General features: G+C 47.9%; 1 protein-coding gene across 1 annotated transcript; it reads left to right on the top strand.

Moving 5' to 3' along the window:
• The first annotated feature begins 6,301 nt into the window (after positions 1-6,301).
• On the top strand, positions 6,302-7,614 carry LOC124686495 (polygalacturonase inhibitor-like). The gene has a single exon (XM_047220427.1). It carries the CDS (start codon positions 6,302-6,304, stop codon positions 7,328-7,330), a length of 1,029 nt encoding a protein of 342 aa, XP_047076383.1. The 3' UTR covers positions 7,331-7,614.
• Positions 7,615-21,379: the final 13,765 nt, after the last annotated feature.

The following is a 21,379-nucleotide window of genomic DNA, read 5'->3' as shown; positions in this document are numbered from 1 at the left end:
AGCATGGATTACGATAAATGACAGTAGATGTTACCATTTTGCATATTTTCAATTTGGTTTAACTGTAGTACAACTTTAGTTATCACGAAATGTTTTTTAACCATGCATCTTTCAAGAATTATTTTATTTTTCAATATTTTGATCATATAATTGATTACTATCTTGAATCATTTGTTTATAGAATTTGTGTATAACTAAGTAGTATATTTTTGTTCTTCGAATTAAAAAAGTAATATATTTTGACATATAATTCAGTAGTATATTTTACATGTAATTAAAGGTTCGGGAGTGACTTTCCATATCTATATATAAATTGAACTCCCTAAAAGCGGTCACATAATGACTTCACGAAATTCCAATGATACCCTAAGGTGAAGCACCTCGGAAAAGCTCTTAGTTCTTGCTCTCATACTTCGAAAGGAAAGCTTGACAATTGTTTGCATGTAATCATATGGGATCGGAGGAAGAACAATTGTGTAGAACGGCGAGATGTGGTAGCTCTACAATAAACACATCTTAATGTTTCCTGAATATTTTGTAGCTATCTTTTTTATACATGTGAATTTCACGTGCATCATATCTATAAATGCACTAGCAAAAAGTTTAATAGACCGTGGCAACGCACGGGCATTCAACTAGTATGCACATATAATATGTATTTACGCCACAAGTTTTGCTCAAATACGTTGCGTTTTGGGTTAAAAAGAAATTTGGGGATTAAAAACGTTTTGTATTCTTTTAATACGGCGCGTTCCGCAGTGGAGAAGGAACGATCTCTTCGTAAATTTGCCTCTGTCGGACGGCGGCTAATCAGACGGTTCCATCTCAAGAGACGCCAACTGTATTCTTGGCGAGGCCTAGGGATCAAAATAGAATGACGGCCACGGACAGAGACAGGAGCGGCAAACTTGAGCGCAAACGCGGGAACTACTACTACCCCAAACCCGCGTGCGCACAAACGCGACAATGGGGAATGCAGGAATCGCTACCAACGCTCTAAACCAATGCGCGAGCGACTCCTCAGGGAAAGGATACAATACAAGCTTGTATCTGATTGCCCTACCCGGCGTGGTTCGGCTCGCACCACCATAGCTCAAGCTCAGGGCTTATTCGGTTTGGGGCAATCCAAGGGTGGTTGAGGTGGATTAAGGTGGTTTAAATTCCACCCCAATCCATTCCGGAGATTAATGAACAAGGACTCAGTTAGGGAAGATCTGAAAATTTCAGAGCAAGAAAGAGGATGAGAACCCGCCGCGCAACAACAACCAACGTTGTCCATGGATCCTCGTAGTAGCACCGGGAGGCCACGAATCAAGCGACTCGCGTGGTGCGCGCATCGTAGGTTGGAATCCCCTTCTTCAGGACTCCAATCGACAACCTCGTAGCGGCGAACAACCTCTTCAACGAGGTCTTGATGAAATCAAACTAACGCCTGCACGCACCGTCAAAAGGGCTATCAAGCAGTAAATATAGCGACAGAACTCAGAGGGGAGATTATACTCTTGAGTCTTGTCAACAGTCGTCATCCGGCAATGTGGGCGGCCAACCAAGTCGCCGCAACAAACCACCACCCAATCCCCACCCGCAGGTCCCTAGTCGGTGATTGAGGAACCGGCCATTTCCAAACACCCACACCCCGAATCACAGGAGCCCGACTTGCAACCAAGCTTTGTACGACCCGACACCCGCCTCCACATCTTGGAATTACAAGGCAGCTCGAGCAGCATCATTAGGCGACCCAGGAGTCGTGTTGGCGGCCAACTATCGGCTTCTTCAGCAGTCTTGGGCTCTTGGCCCCCAGGCAACAAAAACCCCGGAGGGTACATATTACACAGTTGTCACAGCTAACCACGCTAGGGGCTGCAATTGCATAGAGGCGCCAAGTCGTTTTCCATCTTTCCGAGCACTCGCACCGGCACAAAGTTAAATAACTTACCTTTGATTGCGTCAGCAAATGGAGTCGCTGATTCAAAATCAGTCTGCACATTTGTCCTCCCAGGATCCTCGGTAGGACCCTCGGAGTCATAGAACTTGCTCAGAGCCACGCATCTCTCGAAGCACGCGCCATATGCTGCGTAGAAATTCATGACCTTGGCGACGTTCTCGTGGTCGACTGGTCCATTGCCACCAGGAAATCCCATGGACATCGCAGGGAAATTGGCATTTGGGTGATGCGCCTTTGTTAGGTCCAAGACCATAGACACATCTGCACGATAAGCATATCGTTTCCATCAATAAACTACAGTGGAAGTTTACTCAAAATGTATTTACTTAGGGAAATATCAGCCTCTTGATGAAACTTGTAGATTCAGAAAGTGCAAAACAAAAAAAAACATTCAGAGATTCACGAAATATACTTGACCTGATTAATATGTCTTTTATCTTATCTTCTGCCTAATCCAATTCATATTATACCCTTGTTGTTTTATGGAACTGAGGAAAAACGTAGATTTCTTAAAGCTCACTGAGTTCATACAACAAAGCGAAATATATTTGTCCAATATACATACAGATAGAAGCATAGCTTTTAGTAAAGCTAGAATGAGTTTAGCAACAAAGAAACGCACAGTACTGCTAGATAAGGCATGTATTGGCATACGAAAGCATAACTAAGGGCTTAAGGGACGCCTACTTCTAAGTCCAATTCTACGCGATAGGCTTAAGGGACGCCTACTTCTAAGTCCAATTCTACGCGATAGGCTTAAGGGACGCCTACTTCTAAGTCCACCAATTCTACGCGATACCTCCTCCTGGTCATGTCTGAAAATATGGTCATTGACGCCTCGGCACTCCCATCACTAGCGCTGTTGAACTTGTGCACAATCCTTGCAATATTGCTGAATCTCTTGAACCGGCGTTCCATCTCGCGACGGTCACGCGATATGCCATGATACTTGCACCAGTACTCATAGAAGGCCCACATGGTTCATCCGACTTAAGTGCATTCTCATCAACATCGAGATGTCCATCGTAGCCTATGGGTCTGGCATCATCATCATCTGACATGGTGTCTCATGTCGTTCAGTAGGCATAGAGTTACAGTTTGATCTGTGGAAAGTAGGATCATTTGTTCCATTTCTCAGTAGAGTTAATTTGATTGATTTAGCCTTGCAAGGAAGAAATAATATAACAAATTATCAGTCAGTATTACTAAATGAACAACATGCTTGTTAAAGTGTTTGGTGATTAGAACAACTCATAATGAATAAGGTCCAACCCCTGCATGTTTATTCAAATATATCTACTGATGATAAGAAACTAATATTCATATCAAAGTAAGAAGAACTCATTTGGGAAGTAAGAACTCATTTGGGAATTTCGGTACTGAGGATTCATACCCAAATTCCAAAAAAAGGCCCTTAGAAAGGATTACCTCCAGGGCAATCTTCAGCGACCATGTTCTTGCCGGGTGACGGACAATTGCCCACCGAGCTTGGAGCACACCAAATCCGCGCTCCACATCTTTCCTGCAAGCCTCTTGCATCTTGGCAAACCTCCTCGTCTTCTCGGAGTTTGGATTACGGGCAGTCTTCACCAATGTGGCCCAGTCAGGGTAGATGCCATCAGCAAGATAATATGGCTTGTCATATACATTTCCATTGATCTCATAGCTCACCAGGGGAGCTTTGCCTTGCATGAGCCGGTTGAAAACCGGTGATCGGTGCAACACATTGATGTCATTGTTGGAACCGTCCATGCCAAAGAACGAATGCCAAATCCATAAATCTTGAGATATGATAGCTTCAAGAATGACAGTTTTTCCCTCCTCATGCCCGCTGTACGCACCCTGCCCTCGATGCAGACTCGCTGCCAGGCGGGCCCGATGGAGACGCGAGCGGACACTTTGCGCGTCCGCGCAACGTCCGCAGAGACGCAAACCTGCTGCAATGCGTCTCTGCGGACGGCCCGGTCACTTTGCGTCGTGCCGCTGGAGAGGGTGCCAGACGCATTTTTGTTCAAGGAGGACGCAAACGGTTGCTCAACGTCCATTTGCGTCGCGCCGCTGGAGATGCCCTAAGAGGAACCAAGTATTTCATTAATAGAGAAATAAGTTACATGACTAAAAAAACGTGAAAACTACCATCTAGACCAGGAGTAAATAAATGTCCTGAAAACTTTGCAGAAAAAATCCTAAAGGAAAGGAAAATACAAAACTATCCATATGGTTTCATGCACTTGTCGAAGCCAGCAGCCGCCACCAAACTCCAATGCCGCCTAGACATGCGTTAGAAGAGTCACCGAGCCTCCACCATTGTCAGATCCAAGAGAGAACCATCGTTAAGGAGGCGTTGTGAGTCGATGAACAGACCCACTGCAGGCAGCGAGGCACATGTCGTTGTGGCACGTCGACCAGGGCCATCCCATGTTATCTTGAACCAAGATCCACCGCATCCCATCGACGAAGCCGGAGAATAACGACATATCCACCACCTACGAGCCAACATCCATAGTCCACAGCATTTCTCAAACTATATCCCAGTTTGCGGAGTTTATAGGTATGCTAGTGATGTTCATACTCCTAATGTAACCATCGGCCGGAGATGAGGGATGGGCCATCGTCCGGAGAGCAAGGAGGAGAGAAAGGAGGGGCATCAGAGCGGAGGGAGGGCCGCCGGAGAGGAGCCCGGAGAGGAGTGAGGGACGCCGGAGAGGAGAGGAGGTCGGGGAGAAGGGATGGTTGCTGGAGTGGAGGCAGGAGAGAAGGATACGAGACCGGAGAGAGGGGGAAGAGGAGTGAGCAGAGGAGGGAGGTGGATAAGGGATGTGTGGTAGTGTGGTAGATGGCCGACCGATTCAAAATTCGAAAGAGAGAAAACTTAGGAGTGGCGCACCAAGATATTTTTTTCCCTAAAACCTAAGAAAAATCCTTCTTCACTTTTGATTTTGATGATTCTAAAAAATCAGTAAACGATCGTAGGCTGCTGAAAACAGATATAATTTTTTTTGTAGATATATGTTTATCTAAAAAACTTTTTCATCGGATGTCATACGTAAAATCTAGAGCCACTTTAACAAAACATAGTCATTTTGCAAAATATATTGAAATTCATGTTTCTTAATTTTCCTAACAACTAGATGATGTAAGTTATGTAACATATGGATGTCTTGAAGGATTTTGAATTTTGATGTTTCTACATTTTATTTTAATTTTTAAAAACTAAAATGACGATCATGGGTTGAGGATTTTGGTCCCCACTTACCTGTAGCGCACCAGCCACAGGTGTGTCTGGTAAGTGGATCAACCCCAGCCAACCTAGTCTAGATATACGAGTGGCGCACTGCTTGAAGTGGTGGGCCACTGCTAAGTTCCTGGTAGTGGCGTACAGGTTTGTGGTGCACCACTGGTACATAGTAGTGGTGCACCATTATTATAGTGCGTCATGTGTAGCAAAACCACACATAATTGTATTTTTCAAGTAATGTACCTACATGTGTACCTCGAAATGATACTTCCATGTGCATACACTAGAGACCGAAGAATTACAGTGACATACCAAGACACAAATTACATTATGACACATGGTGATTTGTTTTGTTGAAACAGTTTGTTTCACTGTGTTTCAAACTCCGTTCATCGTAGTTAGAAAATAATTGGAAATTTCCTTGGAGTTCAAACCATAAATGTATTGATGAAAAAATAACCAACATCGAATTTCGAGTTCAAACGTTAAGGGAAACACCAAATTGTTGCATTAAAACCAAGGTGGCCACAACTCCGGTTTCGTTGAGTTTCATCGGGTTTCAAAATCTATCATGATGTTTCATTGTGTTTCAAAATTTAGGTTTTCAAAAAAAAATCCAAAAAATCTATTTTGGGCTTGTTTAGAAGATATTGTTAAGACAAATACAGAGGTTCAAACCGAGTTTTAATTTTATGATTATTTCAACACTTGAAACCATTTTAAATATATGATTGTATAAGTCACCGTACCATTTGCATGTACAAAAGAGAGAATTTTACTTTACATGTACAAATTTCAAAACAACCACACGCCATTAAACGATGCATGATAGAAATAGAAGTGCCTTTCTCAAACTATATCTCACTTTGCGAGTTTATAGTTATGCTACTGGCTGTTGCCGTTCGAAAGAAAAAAAACCGGTACAAATCCTCCAACACTTGAAGCACTCAAAAGAACCATGCGGCAGACGTGGTAAAGCAGATCAATCTAAAAGAACGGTATTCAACAACGGTGTGCTTATTCATGTCGGCCAGAACAAATCTAGTGGCGCCAAACTCGTGTATATAGACAGGCACGACACGCTCGTGCATTTTGATCGTAGCAATACAAAACACGGGATGCGCGCAATCCACATACTCGCCGTCCTGCTGCTCCTCGCCGCCGGCGCCGCTGCCGGCGCCGTGAAGAAGGCATGCCACGGCGGCGACGAAGCGGCTCTCCTCGCCGTCAAGGCTGACTTCAGCAACGCCTCCTCCTTCGTGTCATGGACGCCCGACATCCCGTGTTGTCACTGGCCCGGCATCGACTGTTCGGACGACGACGGCTCCGGGGGTACCACGGGCCGCGTCGTCAGCCTCGCCATCTTGCGTGACGACGGCATCACCGGTGCCGTGCCAGGCGACGCCATCGCCGGGCTCACCCGCCTCCAGATCCTGTTTCTTTTCAAGCTCCCCCGTGTGTCCGGCGCCATCCCGGCGGCCCTCGCCAGGCTCTCCGGCCTCAAGGAGCTCACCATCTCGCGCACCGGCGTGTCGGGCCCCGTGCCGTCATTCCTGGGCGCGCTCAAAGCGCTCGAGTCGCTGGACCTCTCCTTCAACGCGCTTACCGGCGCCATCCCGGCGTCCCTCGGCGCGCCCCCGCGCCTCATCAGCGTCGATCTCAGCCGCAACCGCCTCACCGGCCGCATCCCGCCGCTGCTCCTCAGCAAGGCCGGGCCGCAGGCCTTCCTGTCGCTCTCGCACAATAACCTGTCCGGCGGCATCCCGGCCGAGTTCGCCGCCGTGAACTTCGAGCAGATCGACCTGTCAAGGAACCAGCTGACAGGCGACGCCTCGCTGCTGTTCGGCCGGGGAGATGACGACAAGCCGGTGCTGGATTCCGCGGACCTGTCGCGCAACGCCCTGAGCTTCAACATGTCCGGGCTGCGGCTGACTAGGCGGCTGGACTCGCTGGACCTCAGCCACAACATGATCTACGGCGGCATCCCGGCGGTGGTGGCCAACCTCGCTAACCTGCAGGTGTTCAACGTCAGCTACAACCGGCTCTGCGGCGCGGTGCCGGTGGGCGCGGCGGCGAGGTACGATTTGTACTCCTTCGCGCACAACAAGTGTCTCTGTGGTGCCCCGCTACCTGATCCGTGCCGTTGATTACAGACTGCGACTAGCAGTCTAGCACTCGTGAATCACGATCCGTCTACGTATCAAGCTAGAGTCAGTAAGCGTAAGCAAGGCTCATTTTGCTCTGATCTGCTGACACACTAAACCATAAGTGAAGAATATATACTGTTGTAATTCTTTTAAGTTTAGAGAAGAAAGTTGTTGTAATAATGTTTTAATTTAGGGCCCCAACATGCGAAAATACTCTGGAGAACCTGGCAACGAGCGAAGAGCCTCGTTTATGAATTCAAGATCTGTGTTCTATTTTGATTTTACCTTGCATGCATTTAAGTAAATTTTAGTTATTGTAGCCTCATATTGACTAACGAACCCTTTCAATTCCTAACAATATTCACATACAGTCCATCTCAAAGCTTAAGGTTTTGTTTTCAAAAGACAATCCAAGTAAAGTTTGACCAAACTTTTAGACGAATCTATCAACAAATATAATATTTTATAAATATTATATAAAAATATATTCCATTATCTATCTAATCTATACCTAATAATAAAGGCAGTAATGTTTCTCTCCAAAATTTTCGTCCGTTTCGTAATTACCCATAATTTTCGATCGAATTTACCGAAAGTGCCACCACGTAAGTCAACTTAACCCGCATTCTCCCTCCGCTCGTTCAACCAGCCTGAAACGTTTTTCTCTACCAGGTCCGACCTCCAATTCTCTCTTTTTAGGGTTCCTCTACTTCGAACCCCGCCGCCGCCACATGCCACCGTGGCTGCCGCGGTAGCCTAATCGCTAGATTCACGTCCAGCGAGCCATTCTTGGTTCACTGGTAGAAAAACGGCCTTTGGTCGCGGTTCGCAACTGCCATTAGTCGCGGTTGCGCAACCGCGACCAATTAAGCGCGACTAAAGGCCCCCCCTTTAGTCGCGGTTTCTTACGAACCGCGACTAAAGGCACGTCCACGTGGCCGCCAGCAGTCCGTCGGGGCGGAGGACCTTTAGTCGCGGTTCTCCTGGCCAACCGCGACTAAAGGCCGCGGCAAGTTTAGGGTTTTAGCCCCCCCCCCCCAAACCTGTTTTCTTTTTAATTTGTATTGTTTTATTTCTTTTGTGTTTTATTTTAATTTTGAAGGAGTTTCACATATTCTACGGTACTACATACATGCATATGAATGTACAATTTCAAACAAATTTGAAATTAGAACCAAAAAGAATTCAAGAGGAATATACAATATATATTCAATATCGGATGACCATATACAATTTTGAACAAGTTTCCATACATAATTTAGTGCATATGAAGTTCTACGTCCTCTACATAGTGTTGTCCTTTAGGATGGACGACTTCCCTCGCGAACCATCCAGCTAGTTCCTCTTGAAGTGGTCGGAAGCGAGCTTCGGACTAAGCATCTTCCGAAGGTTATTCCTCTTGATATTGTTCTCACACGGAACCCGCTCAGAGGTGTATCTCCGGATCATCTCACAAACATAGTATCCACATAGATTGGTCCCCGGTGGCTGAATATCCCCAGTCCCACTCACTGGCCTTTTAAATTGTAGCTCTTTTTTGAATTCACCGACCTTTTCATCTACGAACCGTCTCCAAACCCTACGAGGCAAAGAAAATTAAATGAACAAGAGAGTTATTAGTTACTTGATATTAGGAAATGAACGAAATAGGCCGATCGATATAGAGCGCAAATGAATGAAAATAATTACTTCTGCATCATTTTTCTCATGTCGGCCCAAAGCTTTGAATCCATATTCGAGAGTCGTGGACGAGAACCGTGGAGTCGTGAAATTGAATTACTAGCGGAATCCAGTGGAACTCACGGACACGATACATGCACAATCATGCATAACTCATCGATTAGCCACATACCATGCATGGAGTAAACAAAAGAGAATGTGCTCAAGACAGAAACACTCACCCAAAATGGTAAGGAAATAGAATATCACTTTTGAGTTCCCGTTTTCTAAAAAACCGCCACAGGTCTTCCTGCACGTCGGCGGGGTGATGTTCTAACACATATCCATTAACGATGTGTGGTTCAATGAACCCAACATCATGGATGTTCTTTACTCTGCATTCCTTAATCTTCATTCTGCATAATAGCGTACACAACAATATAGTTAGGACATATATAGTGCAGGCAATGAACGAGATGGGGTAGAAATAAATCACTTACAGAACGTAGCAACTGATGATAGATTTGTCGAGCTCGCGCAGATTGAAAAGCTGGAACAATTCACTCAGATGAATTGTCACATAGTAATGTTTGAAGTGATGCTCATGTCTAACTTCCGCATAAATATATTCTTTGGCGTTTTTATTTTTTATGTAACCCTTGTACCAATTTAGCAGATTTTTCATTTGTTGAGGTAGATCCTCTTCCTACGCAGGCTCGACGAGGGGCCCATTCCGCACATATGTAATTACTCGGTTTACTCATTGGCGCCTCCTCAAGGCCTAACACCGCACGAAGAGTCATACCTAAGTTGGCCGCTTGTTCTCTGGCACTCGTTACAGTCAATCCCTGTGCTGCCGCAGCTGCTATGATATCGGGGGCATCCGGACCGGCGGCTTTCACTATGAGCGGGGCAATCGATTGTTTACTTTGTTCCCCGAGCTGGGCAACTCGTTTCCCGCTTTTTTTACTTGCTAATTCTTTCTCGGCCTCCTCCAAGGCTTTCTTCTCCTGCTTCTCCGCCCGCTCTTTCTTCTCCTTCAACATGAGTGCCTGCCCTACGAAGTTCACGTGCATAGTCGTCAGGCAGATTCTTCGCGGCTTGGAACGGTGTGCTCAAAAATGACTTAGCCCACTTCTTTTGCTCATCAGAAAATACTGGCTTGGGCTCGGGCTCTCTTTTCTTCTTGCAGTCCGCCTTCCATTTCTCATAATCAGCAGCCGCGGCCGCGTCAGTTTCCTCGGCACTGCGTTCCCAAGGCCTTGTGGGGAGAGGCTTCAGTGATGGCTCCGGTACCTTTGTGGTCTTAGGTACATAAGGGTCCGAGTTAATAGTCCAGGACTGCTTCTGCTTCTTTGCCGGAGGTGGATTGGGGGGCGGCGTCTAATCACCCGCCGGACGAGGATCGGGGGCGGCGGCTGATCACCCGCCGGACGTTGTGGACTGGGGGGCGGCGTCGGCTGACATGACGGAGGTGTAGGTGAACCACCACCACCACCACCACCGGAGGGGGGTGGACTTGTTGGCCTTGGCGCCTCGCCTGGAAACTTGATTAACTTCTTTTTCCATAGAATGAACTGGCGCTTGACACCTCCAAGTCTTCTCTCCCCTTCGGGTGTAGCAATGTAGATCTCCAGGTCCTCAAACCCCGGGACTATGTCCTCCACCGTGACACGAGCATAGCCATCTTGAATGGGGTTGTTGTGGTGGAGTGCTCCGAGTTCACATGGTAAAGCATCGCCGATGGCTACCTTCGTGGACATGTTCCCAATTGGATAATGCAGATGACATTCTTTCATCTCCTTTACATCGTCCACGGGGTAGCGAGGAGGCTCCGGTGCAGTAATATCGATCGTCGGTGCATTAGCAGTAGCCGACGGGGCCTCCGTGGAAGCCACGCTGCTTCTCCGCTGCTGGCTTCCGAGATCCGCTGGATGATCTTCATGCGTCCCAGCTGCCGATCTTTCTTGTACTAGTATATTCACGGTTTTCTTCATCTCATCGAATTCCGATGCCAAACGCGCCACAACATCTGCATCCCGATCCATATTTCTCTTACGGCTTCTGTAACAGTACGGGTCATCGTTCTGGGAGAACCCTATTTTCCACGGAATGTTCCCCATGCCTCGTACACGTCCTCCGTGTTCAGGATTCCCGAGGGCTTTTGTCAGCGCGTCGTTCTCTCTGTTGAACTTGATCTTCCCCTCTTGAGCATCCCTCATTGCGTCAATAAGGGCTTGGGTGGGTTTAAACGTTTTGTTCCGGTGAACACACGCCCTGTCTCCGAGTGTAGCGTTCCCCCATGCTCGTACCACCAGCTTTTGGCCCTTGGGTCCCATCCCTCCGTACCTGGACGGATTCCTCGCACCCTCAGCTCGTTCTCCATCTTCTCCCACCTAGGCTCCCAAAGGATATACCCTCCTGGCCCCATAATATGATTGTACTCCTTCTTAGCCGCATTTTCCTTAATTTTTTTTCGATATTTCAGTGAACTGCTCCGATTTCTTTTGCCTCACAAATTCTGGCCAATCATGTTTCAGTTTCTCATATTGTCCTTTGAAATCCGGAGTCTTGTTCTTGTTGACATAGTCACGGGCTAGATTTTGCTTGAATTTCCGAAATGCACCGGCCATCTTATGAAGAGCTGAACTGTTTGACTAGCCTCCTCCTCTCCTTGTTTTCCTCAATCTTGTTACCCTCCTCATCGAATTTGTTGTATTCCGGAGGTAGAACGAAATGTTCCATAAGCTTTTTCAAGCAATCTTTTTTTGTTCTCTTCTCGACAAAAGTGAAACCAAGACGTGCCTTCTTTGGCTCATTCCACTCCTGGACGGTGATCGAGACGTTGTCTCTAACAACGGCTCCGCATTGGTTGATAAACTTGGTGGCGTTCTTGTGGGGCTCCAGCGGCTTGCCGGTTGCACTGACAACCTCGATGGTATATGTTTCTCCTTGTTTCAGCGTCTTGGTTGCGCCACGCTTTGACGACGTACTTGATTGTTTCGACGATCCGACCGAGGGCTAAAATAAGAAAGAGAGTCGCGCGCGTTAGTACACACATATTTATTCAAATCAGTAAGTTTGTATCACCAGAGGCTCAATGTATATATATACCTCGGCGCCGGAGGTGGTTGCTACTTCCAATTGAAGATCGTCGTTTATCGACGTTTCTTCGTCATCATCTTGCTCGACGGCCTTCATCTTGACCGTCAAGGTTCAGATAAGAAGAGATATCCTGATCTTCTTCATCTTGTTCGGTCGGCACATAAAGAATATCGCCAGCAATGAGGCCCATTATATGTTCTTCAGCGTCCGGATCATAGTTGGCCATAATCGGGTCAGCTCTATCGTCCGCCATATGTCAGTCCTGAAAACATGTAGTAAAAACAAATTAATTGTGTATATGCCAGCATTATCACATCTCTTCTACATATAAAGAGAGAGGGTGACGAGGGAGGCCAGAGGGGGGACGCGTATTAGATGTGTATATGCGGACGATCGACCTCGCCTCGCAGTGACCGCGTGACCGAGAGACCGTCGCGTCGGTATATATAGGGATACCCCAACGCCGGGGGTCGAAGGCGGAGCAGGACGGAGCGAGGGCACTATGTAGGAGGGGCGAGGAAGGATGGGAGAGGGTGTCGCGGAAGAGCGCGAGACGGGGCGGCGGACGACGGCGTCACGGAGAGGGAGGTGGAGGAGGACGTTAAGTCAAACTTTTTAAGTCAAAATTGTTAAGTCAAACTTTTTAACTTAAAATTTTGTTAAGTCAAAATTGTTAAGTCAAACTTTTTAAGTCAAAATTGTTAAGTCAAACTTTTTAAGTTAAAATTTTGTTAATAAAAAATGTTAAGTCAAACTTTTTACGGGGGCCGGCGGCGTCTCGGGTACGGTGCGCGCGGCGGCGGGCCGTGGGAGCTCGAATCGGCGACTTACGGCGGCGGCGGAGGAGCTTCGCGGTTCGTCGGCAGGGGAGAAGATGGCGGCGAGCGCGGGCGGGCGGTTTGTAACTCCGTTTTTTTTAGTTTTTAAAATTTGTAACTAAGTTTTTTTTGTTACACTTTAATTACACTTTATTTAAGTTACAATTTAATTAAGTTACAAATTTAATTAGTTAAAAAAAATCGGCCGGCAGCGGCCTCTCTCTGTCCTCGATCTCTCCTCTCTGTGCTAGCTCTCGATCCCTCTCTCTCTGTCACACGCGCGCGGGCGCACACGCGCGCGACGACATCGAACGGCGAACACGGCGAACGGCGCGGCGACGACGAACGGCGCAGCGGTGACGAACTCGCGGGGCGGCGCAGTGGCGGCGGGCGTGTGACGCATACGGCGCGGCGGCGACGAACTCGCGGGGCGGCGGCGCTGGACGTACTCGGGGCGGCGTGCGGCGACGTACTCGGGGCGGCGTGCGGCGACGAACTCGGGGCGGCGGCGGCGACGAACTCGGTCGTCGAGGGCATCGAGGGCGGCAGCGGCGTCGGCCATCGACGGTGTGACGAGGGCGCGCGGCGAAAACGAGGAAGAAGAAGAACTGGCGCGGCTGTTCGCGCCCGCAGTATATATAGGACCCCCCCTTTAGTCGCGGTTGGGGTGCCCAACCGCGACTAAAGGGTACCTTTAGTCGCGGTTGGTCACCCCAACCGCGACTAAAGGGTTTTTTCGCCGGGTTTTCGTTTCCCGCGGAAAAATACCCTTTAGTCGCGGTTGGCGAGGCCAACCGCGACTAAAGCTATTTTTCAAATTACTTTTCTTTTTCAAAATGTTAAAAGTACATATAATATATCAATAAATTCAGAAAAATAAAACTAATTCATTTCAAAATCTGAAAAATACAAATAATATATCAAAAAGTAAAGAAAAATAAAACTAGTTCATTTAAAAATCTTAAAAATACAAATAATATATCAAAAAATTCAGAAAAATAAAACTAATTCAATTCAAAATGTTAAAAATACCAATAATATATCAAAAAATTCAGAAAATAAAACTAATTCATTTCAAAATCTTAAAATACAAATAATATATCAAAAATTTCAGAAAAATAAAACTAATTCAATTCAAAATCTTAAAAATACAAATAATATATCAAAAAATCAGAAAAATAAAACTAATTCAATTCAAAATCTTAAAAATACAAATAATATATCAAAAAATTAAGAAAAGTAAAACTAATTCAATTCAAAATCTTAAAAATACAAATAATAAATCAAAAAATCAGAAAAATCCAATTTCTTCCCTCATCTGTCTTCCTGCCCCCCGCTTCCCCGCCAGTTCTTCCCGGCCACCTCTGTCTTCCCACAAGTTCTCCCCGGCCTGTCTTCCCGCCAGTTCTTTCCCGCCTATGTCTTCCCGCCATTTCTTCACGCCTGTGTCTTCCCGCCTCTGTCTTTCATGGGCTTGCAGAAAAAAATTCCGAGGCGCAACTTCCGAAGATGTCGTAGGGCGTGTAAACCAACGACATCTTCGAGAAGTTGCGCCACGGGAGATTTTCCAACCCTTTACCCAACACTGTTAGAGGAGATGAAGTCTTTCACGGGCTTGCGGGAAAATTTTCCGAGGAGCAACTTCAGAAGATGTCGTAGGGCGTGTGCACCGACGACATCTTCGAGAAGCTGCGCCACGGGAGATTTTCCAACCCTTTACTTCATCCATGGGGATGAAACTCTCCCTACCTGCTAGGTTGGCTTGTTGGTCTGCTTGCCAAGGCGTAACGATGCTCCTTTTATAGGCACGGCGCCGCTTCGGCTTTGGCTTGTTCCTCCGACGGGCGTCGTGCGCTACATGCTTTATCTCATCGAGCGGTGCGTCCACCCACGCGTTCTTATCCTGCCGACAGACTTTAGTCATGGTTGCACCCTCCAGCCGGGACTAAAGCTTACCCAAACATCCTTATCCCACCGACAGTTTTCATAGATGACACAAAAACCACCTTTAGTCCCGGTTGCACCCACCAGCCGGGACTAAAGCTTACCCAGACGTCCTAATCCTACCGACAGTTTTATTAGATGATACAAAACCACCTTTAGTCCCGGTTGCACCCACCAGCCGGGACTAAAGATTAGATGACCAGCTCTGGATTCCTCTTCTTCCCGCCTTTTCTTCCCTGTCTTCCCGCCTCTTTATTCCCGCCTCTTTCTTCCCGCCACTTTCTTCCCGCCACTTTCTTCCCGCCTCTTTCTTCCCGCCACTTTCTTCCCGCCTCCTGTCTTCCCGCTCCCATTTTTCCCGCCATTTCTCACTACATATATGTAGCCCGGCTTGGCTAGTATTATCACATCTCTACAATCTCTCATCACTCTCTCATGGCTTCCACCGCACCCACTCTAACCTACCAGCAGGTGGAGGAGCTTTGCGCCTCGAACTACCCTTGCCCACCGGGCTACCGCGTCCCCGCCGGCTGGAGCCTAAGCGCCGGAGGCGTGCCGGTCCCTCCCATCCCTCAGGGTACTGCGCGCCGGGCAGCCATCACGAACCACTAGTACCTCGACCTCACGCCGGAGCAGCGGATGAATCCCCGCTGGCATCCCGATAACCAGCATACTTGGGACGCCTTCTTCATCAATCGGCGTGAGAGGGCGCTCGCCGAGTATGAGGAGGATGGTCCGCCTCCCGGGAACTTCCACGAGGCCGGCCGTCGGCTATGGTGGTACGGCCGGACTCTGCAGAGCGTCGTGGACTACATCACGGCCGGCGATATCCCCCGCCTGCGCTACCCTCAGTTCGAGCCACGAGCGCCACCTGACGACAGCGACGACAGCAGCGACGACGACGGCGGCAACTTAGAAGGCGACGACTACCAGTACAACGGCGGCGGCTATGAAGACTACGTGTCGAGGGTGCTCCTCGGCAATGCCCTCCGATAGGGGCTTAGGGTTGATGGAATCCTGCAAGCTGACACGAGACATCGGTTCACAGACAAGCGGGGAGAGCGATTTACCCAGGTTCGGGGCCCTCGATGAGGTAAAACCCTTACGTCCTGCCTGTCTGTTCTTGATTATGATGATAATGGGTTACAATGGGGTGCCGAATAGTTCGGCTGAGATCTCGTCGAGTTTTGCTAAACGCTAAGGTAACCTAGTGATAAGTCTCCAACGTACCTATAATTTCTGATGTTCCATGCTTGTTTTATGACAATACTTACACGTTTTGCTTGCACTTTATAATGTTTTTATGCATTTTCCGGAACTAACCTATTAACGAGATGCCGAAGGGCCAGTTGCTGTTTTCTGTTGTTTTTGGTTCCAGAAAGGCTGTTCGGGCAATATTCTCGGAATTCGACGAAACGAAGACCCAACATCGTATTTTTCCCGGAAGCATCCAGAACACCGAAGGAGAGTCGGAGAGGGGCCAGGGGGCCACCACACAACATGGCGGCGTGGCCCCAGGCCTGGCCGCGCCGGCCTACTGTGAGGGGGGCCCAGGCACCCTCCGACTCCGTCTCTTCGCCTATTTAAGCCCTGGAGACCTAAAAACGCGATACCAATTGACGAAACTCCAGAAAGACTCCAGGGGCGCCGCCACCATCGCGAAACTCCGTTTTGGGGGACAAAAGTCTCTGTTACGGCACCCTGCCGGGACGGGGAAGTGCCCCGGAAGCCATCTCCATCAACGCCACCGCCTCCATCATGCTCCGTGAGTAGTTCCCCCATGGACTACGGGTTCTAGCTGTAGCTAGTTGGTATTCTCTCCCCCATGTGCTTCAATACAATGATCTCATGAGCTGCCTTACATAATTGAGATTCATCTGATGTAATCGGTGTTGTGTTTGTCGGGATCCGATGGATTGTTACATTATGATTGTCTATCTACAAAGTTTATGAAGTTATTGTTGCTGCAATCTTGTTGTGTTTAATGCTTGTCACTAGGGCCCGAGTGGCATGATCTTAGATTGAAGCTCTATACTTATTGCTTAGATTGTATCTACAAGTTGTATGCACATGTCTATGTCCGGAACCAAAGGCCCCAAAGTGACGAAATTGGGACAACCTGGAGGGGAAGGCTTAGGTATGAGGATCACATGTTTTCACGGAGTGTTAATGCTTTGCTCCGGTGCTCTATTAAAAGGAGTACCTTAATTTCCAGTAGATTCCCTAGAGGACCGGCTGCCACCGGCTGGTAGGACAAAAGATGTTGTACAAGTTTCTCATTGCGAGCACGTATGACTATATATGGAAAACATGCCTACATGATTAATGATCTTGATGTTCTGTCTTAATGCTATTTCAATCCTATCAATTGCCCAACTGTAATTTGTTCACCCAACACTTGTTATTGGAGAGTTACCACTAGTGTAGATAGCTGGGAACCCCGGTCCATCTCTCATCATCATATACTCGTTGACATAGGCATCCCCAATGGGCCTGCCGAAGATACTACCCGGGGTTTACTGAAGGCCCACGACTCGAAGAGTAAGAAGAATCAGAAGCCCAAGTTGATATTAAGGAAAGTTAGAGTTGTATTAGGAGATGATGTTTGTAATCTTGCGGGATGAGTTGGAAACCCTCCCGGACTCTGTAACTTGTACAATACGAATCCCTCGGCTCCACCTCCTATATAAGGGGGAGTCGAGGGACAAAGAAAGCATCAAATCATTGTCTCTCAAACCCTAGTTTTCATAATCGTCGAGTACTTTTCGGCTGAAACCTTCGAGATCTACTTGCCCTCTACTTCCAACTAAACCCTAGTCTACAACCCGTAGGCATTGATAAGTTAATCCCTTGTCAATTGGCGCCGTCCGTGGGGATTAGAGGCGTCAAGGATTTGATCTCGATGGCACGTTCAAGATCGTCGACTTCATCAACTGCAAGCAACGCAATGGATCGAGGTAAACAGATCACAACTGGTTCTGTCGATTTTGTTCCTCACCCGCCCTCCCGTTTGGATGCATATGCGTATCTGGAGGAGCCTATGGAGATGACGTTCGGAAGATTCCACTTTCGCGTCGAGAAAGAGGGAGCGTATCGTCTCGAAATTCCGATCTCGTCGGGATTGTCGGCGGTCGATTCCGATTTTTCGAACTCAAGCATCGTCAATCGAGTCAGGCGAAGAGGAGACTTCATCGCCACGCTTCATCAGCACCAGGGCAAGCGAAAAGCTCGCCAAGATCTTCAGCGACATGTCCTTCGAGTCATCCGCGGACTCCTATATAAGCGATGACTCAAGCAGTGTCGACAGCTTTAACTTCATCGACAAATCCACTACAGTGGGCAAGGTCTTCACCAACCTTTATGGTGGTGTCACCAAACATAGCACAGATTTGAATACAAAATACCATCAGATTTATGCCATCGGAGAGCCAAGCCGTGATCAGGAGGAAACATCTGAGGCTTTCGACGATTTGGGAAATCCATACGTCGATCCCTCTAATTTACGACAAGGTCTAGGCAATAAATATGTCGGACCTGAGCCTCGTGATAGAGTTCAACTCCCGCAAGCAGCATGGGATAGAGCCGCAAGAGCTATGGACGGCTCAAAACCAATGGCTACAACAGCCACGCCAGAAGAACTGCAAGCATATCAATATAGGCTCGCACGAGCTGCAAGGGAGTTGGAAAAACAGACAGCTGCTCTGAACAGAAGAAAGGAGGCAGCCTCCGCGTCAAGCAGGCGAAGAGCGGAGTTAAGTCGACAATCTGGAACTTCGGGAGATAGCCACAGGGAAGATCGGAATAGAGCAAGATCAAGGCTGCAAAACATACCTGAAGGAGAAAGAGAGCACTTGGTGCAAAACCTCGACATGTCTTTTATGTCGATAGACACGAGAGGGAACATCATCCCCAAGACACCGAAGCTGGGTATATGGCGACACAAGCCTTTATCCTCGCATCCAGGCCACCTCCAGGAGATCCAAGGGAGGCACTGTACAACATGGCAATGGCAGGAGTCGGAGCCATGGGAACGGCGTTTGCATCAACACCTCCCGAAGGAACAGCAAGGAAAAATAGTCCACGACCTGCGGCAGCAGCAGCAGCAGCTCCTGAAGGAACAAGTGGAGCAAGAGACACAGCAGCACAAGCAAGGGTGGACAGAGCACGACAAAGTAGAAGGGAACATCGGCATTCCCCAGAACTTAACGGCGAGGATATGTGCGGTTTGCCATGTTTCACAAGGAGAGTCAGAAAAACTCGAGTCCCTTCGGGATTTAAGCTGCCTGATAACTTCAAGAAATTCGACGGCCTGCAAGATCCAGAAGATTGGCTAGTTGATTACCTCGAGACAGTAAACCTCACAGGAGGGACCAGAGCAACAGCTATGCAAAGCATCCAGGTGCATTTGAGTGGAGCCGCGCGATCTTGGATAAAGAAACTTCCTCCAGGATCTATCGACAGCTGGGATAGCTTCGAGGACATATTCGTCAAGAATTTCTGGTCCACCTGCAAAAATCCTGCATCGCTAGAGGAATTGAGGGCGTGTCGACAAAAGCCAGACGAATCAATGAGAAAATACATCCAAAGATGGAATATCATTAAAAACTCGGCAGAGAATATATCTGACGAGAGAGCAATAGATGCGTTTGTCGCAGGAATCAGGCGAGGAGATTTTGTCGAAGATTTGGGGAGGACCAATCCAAAGACAGTATCCGCATTAATGGAGATAGCAAACAGATGGGCAGATGGAGAAGATGCCGTTCACAACAAACGGCATAGGTCACCAGAGGAGGACCGCGGCCGAAATTATCAAAATAGGCGACGATTTCCTCGGCAGTACTCGAATTATGATGCTCCTGGGCAAATTTCGGCTGGCTTCCGAGCAAGCGCCGGAGGAAACAATAGAGATGATTACCAGAGGAGCAACGAGCAGCGAGGCGACAACAGGGATGATTCTCGAAACAACAGGCAAAATACCGGGTCAAGGTTCCAGAGACCTTTTGTGTCCCCTGAAGAGATGATGAACGGGCCGTGTCAGATGCATTTTTATCTCGACAATAATGGAAAAAGACAGTCAGGACACTTGCAAAAGGATTGCCGAAATTTCCAGGCAATGTTAAGGTGGGCAGGGCATGCTAATGCTCAGGCAGCGCACAGAAATCCTCAAGGACCCAGGAGTGAGATTCACTTGCCACCTCCTCCCGCGATTACGGACGAAAATCGACATCAGCTCAGAATAGCGGCAGCACCTGCTCCACCGCCTTATGTTGATCCGAATAATAATGGTGCGGTCTCGATGATTCAAAAAGCTAGGCCATCTAATAGGGCTCAAAAGGTAATCTCGTGGCAAGTGTTTATGGCAGAGAAGATGCCTCCACCAACGGTTGAGTACTTAAATTGGTCAGGGCAAGACATCGGCTTCACCATAGCGGATCACCCGCAGCAAGTTCCTCGACCAGGGCAATCAGCACTTATCTTACCAGCAGTAATTGCGGGATTTGATGTATCTCGAGTGTTTATAGATGGCGGCAGCAGTTTAAACCTTATGTACGCGGATACGCTAAGGAAGATGAACATCTCCCTAGCAAACTTGAAACCAACCGACACACGTTTCCATGGTATCACACCAGAGAAGCCAAGCTACCCATTGGGGAGGATCAATCTCGACGTTCAGTTTGGGACCCGAGAAAACTACAGGATAGAAAGGTTGGAATTCGAAGTTGTGGACTTCCCGTCGCAGTATCACGCTTTGCTTGGACGACCAGCATATGCCAGATTTATGGCGGTACCACACTACACGTACCTGCTTTGGAGGTTGCCTGGGCCCAAGGGACCAATCACGGTCAAAGGAAGCTTCGCGTTAGCCGATAAATGCGACAAGGATTTTCATCGACTATCAGAAACCTTCGGGATGCAAGCAGAATATGCAGCGTCAAGGCTCATGACCGATTATGATGTGCTGCCAGATGTAGGGAGGCCCAACAAGGAATCAACTTTCAATACCGCGAAAGATTCTAAGGAAGTGCAGATCCACCTGACAGATCCGAAGAAAACGACGTCCATCGCAACAAACATGGACCTCGCATAGGAAAGCGCGCTCGTCGAGTTCCTCCGTGACCACTGGAAAATCTTCGCATGGTGTCCAGCTAACATGCCAGGAGTACCCAGGGAACTTGCCGAGCACCACCTAAACTTGGATCCACTAGCGAGACCAATCAAACAACCTCTACGGCGTTTTTCGGAGCCAAACCGCAAAGCTATGCTGTCAGAAATCGATCAACTAAGAGAAGCTGGTTTTATCAAAGAGCTGCATACAGAGGCCACATGGGTAGCAAACCCAGTGTTGGTGCCGAAGAAAAACACTAAAGTCCTTCGCATGTGTGTCGACTTTACGTGTCTCAACAAACATTGTCCAAAGGATCACTTTCCCCTCCCGAGGATCGATCAAATTATCGACTCCACGGCAGGATGTGAACGTCTTTCCTTCCTGGGTGCTTACTCTGGTTATAACCAGATCAGATTG

The sequence above is a fragment of the Lolium rigidum genome, chromosome 2, assembly GCF_022539505.1.
Source record: "Lolium rigidum isolate FL_2022 chromosome 2, APGP_CSIRO_Lrig_0.1, whole genome shotgun sequence".
NCBI classification, from domain to species: Eukaryota; Viridiplantae; Streptophyta; class Magnoliopsida; order Poales; family Poaceae; genus Lolium; species Lolium rigidum.
This window is presented reverse-complemented; position numbering and strand designations above follow the sequence as displayed.

Excerpts from the sequence above, each read along its gene's own strand:
- LOC124686495 (XM_047220427.1), top strand. The coding sequence starts at position 6,302 with ATGCGCGCAATCCACATACTCGCCGTCCTGCTGCTCCTCGCCGCCGGC.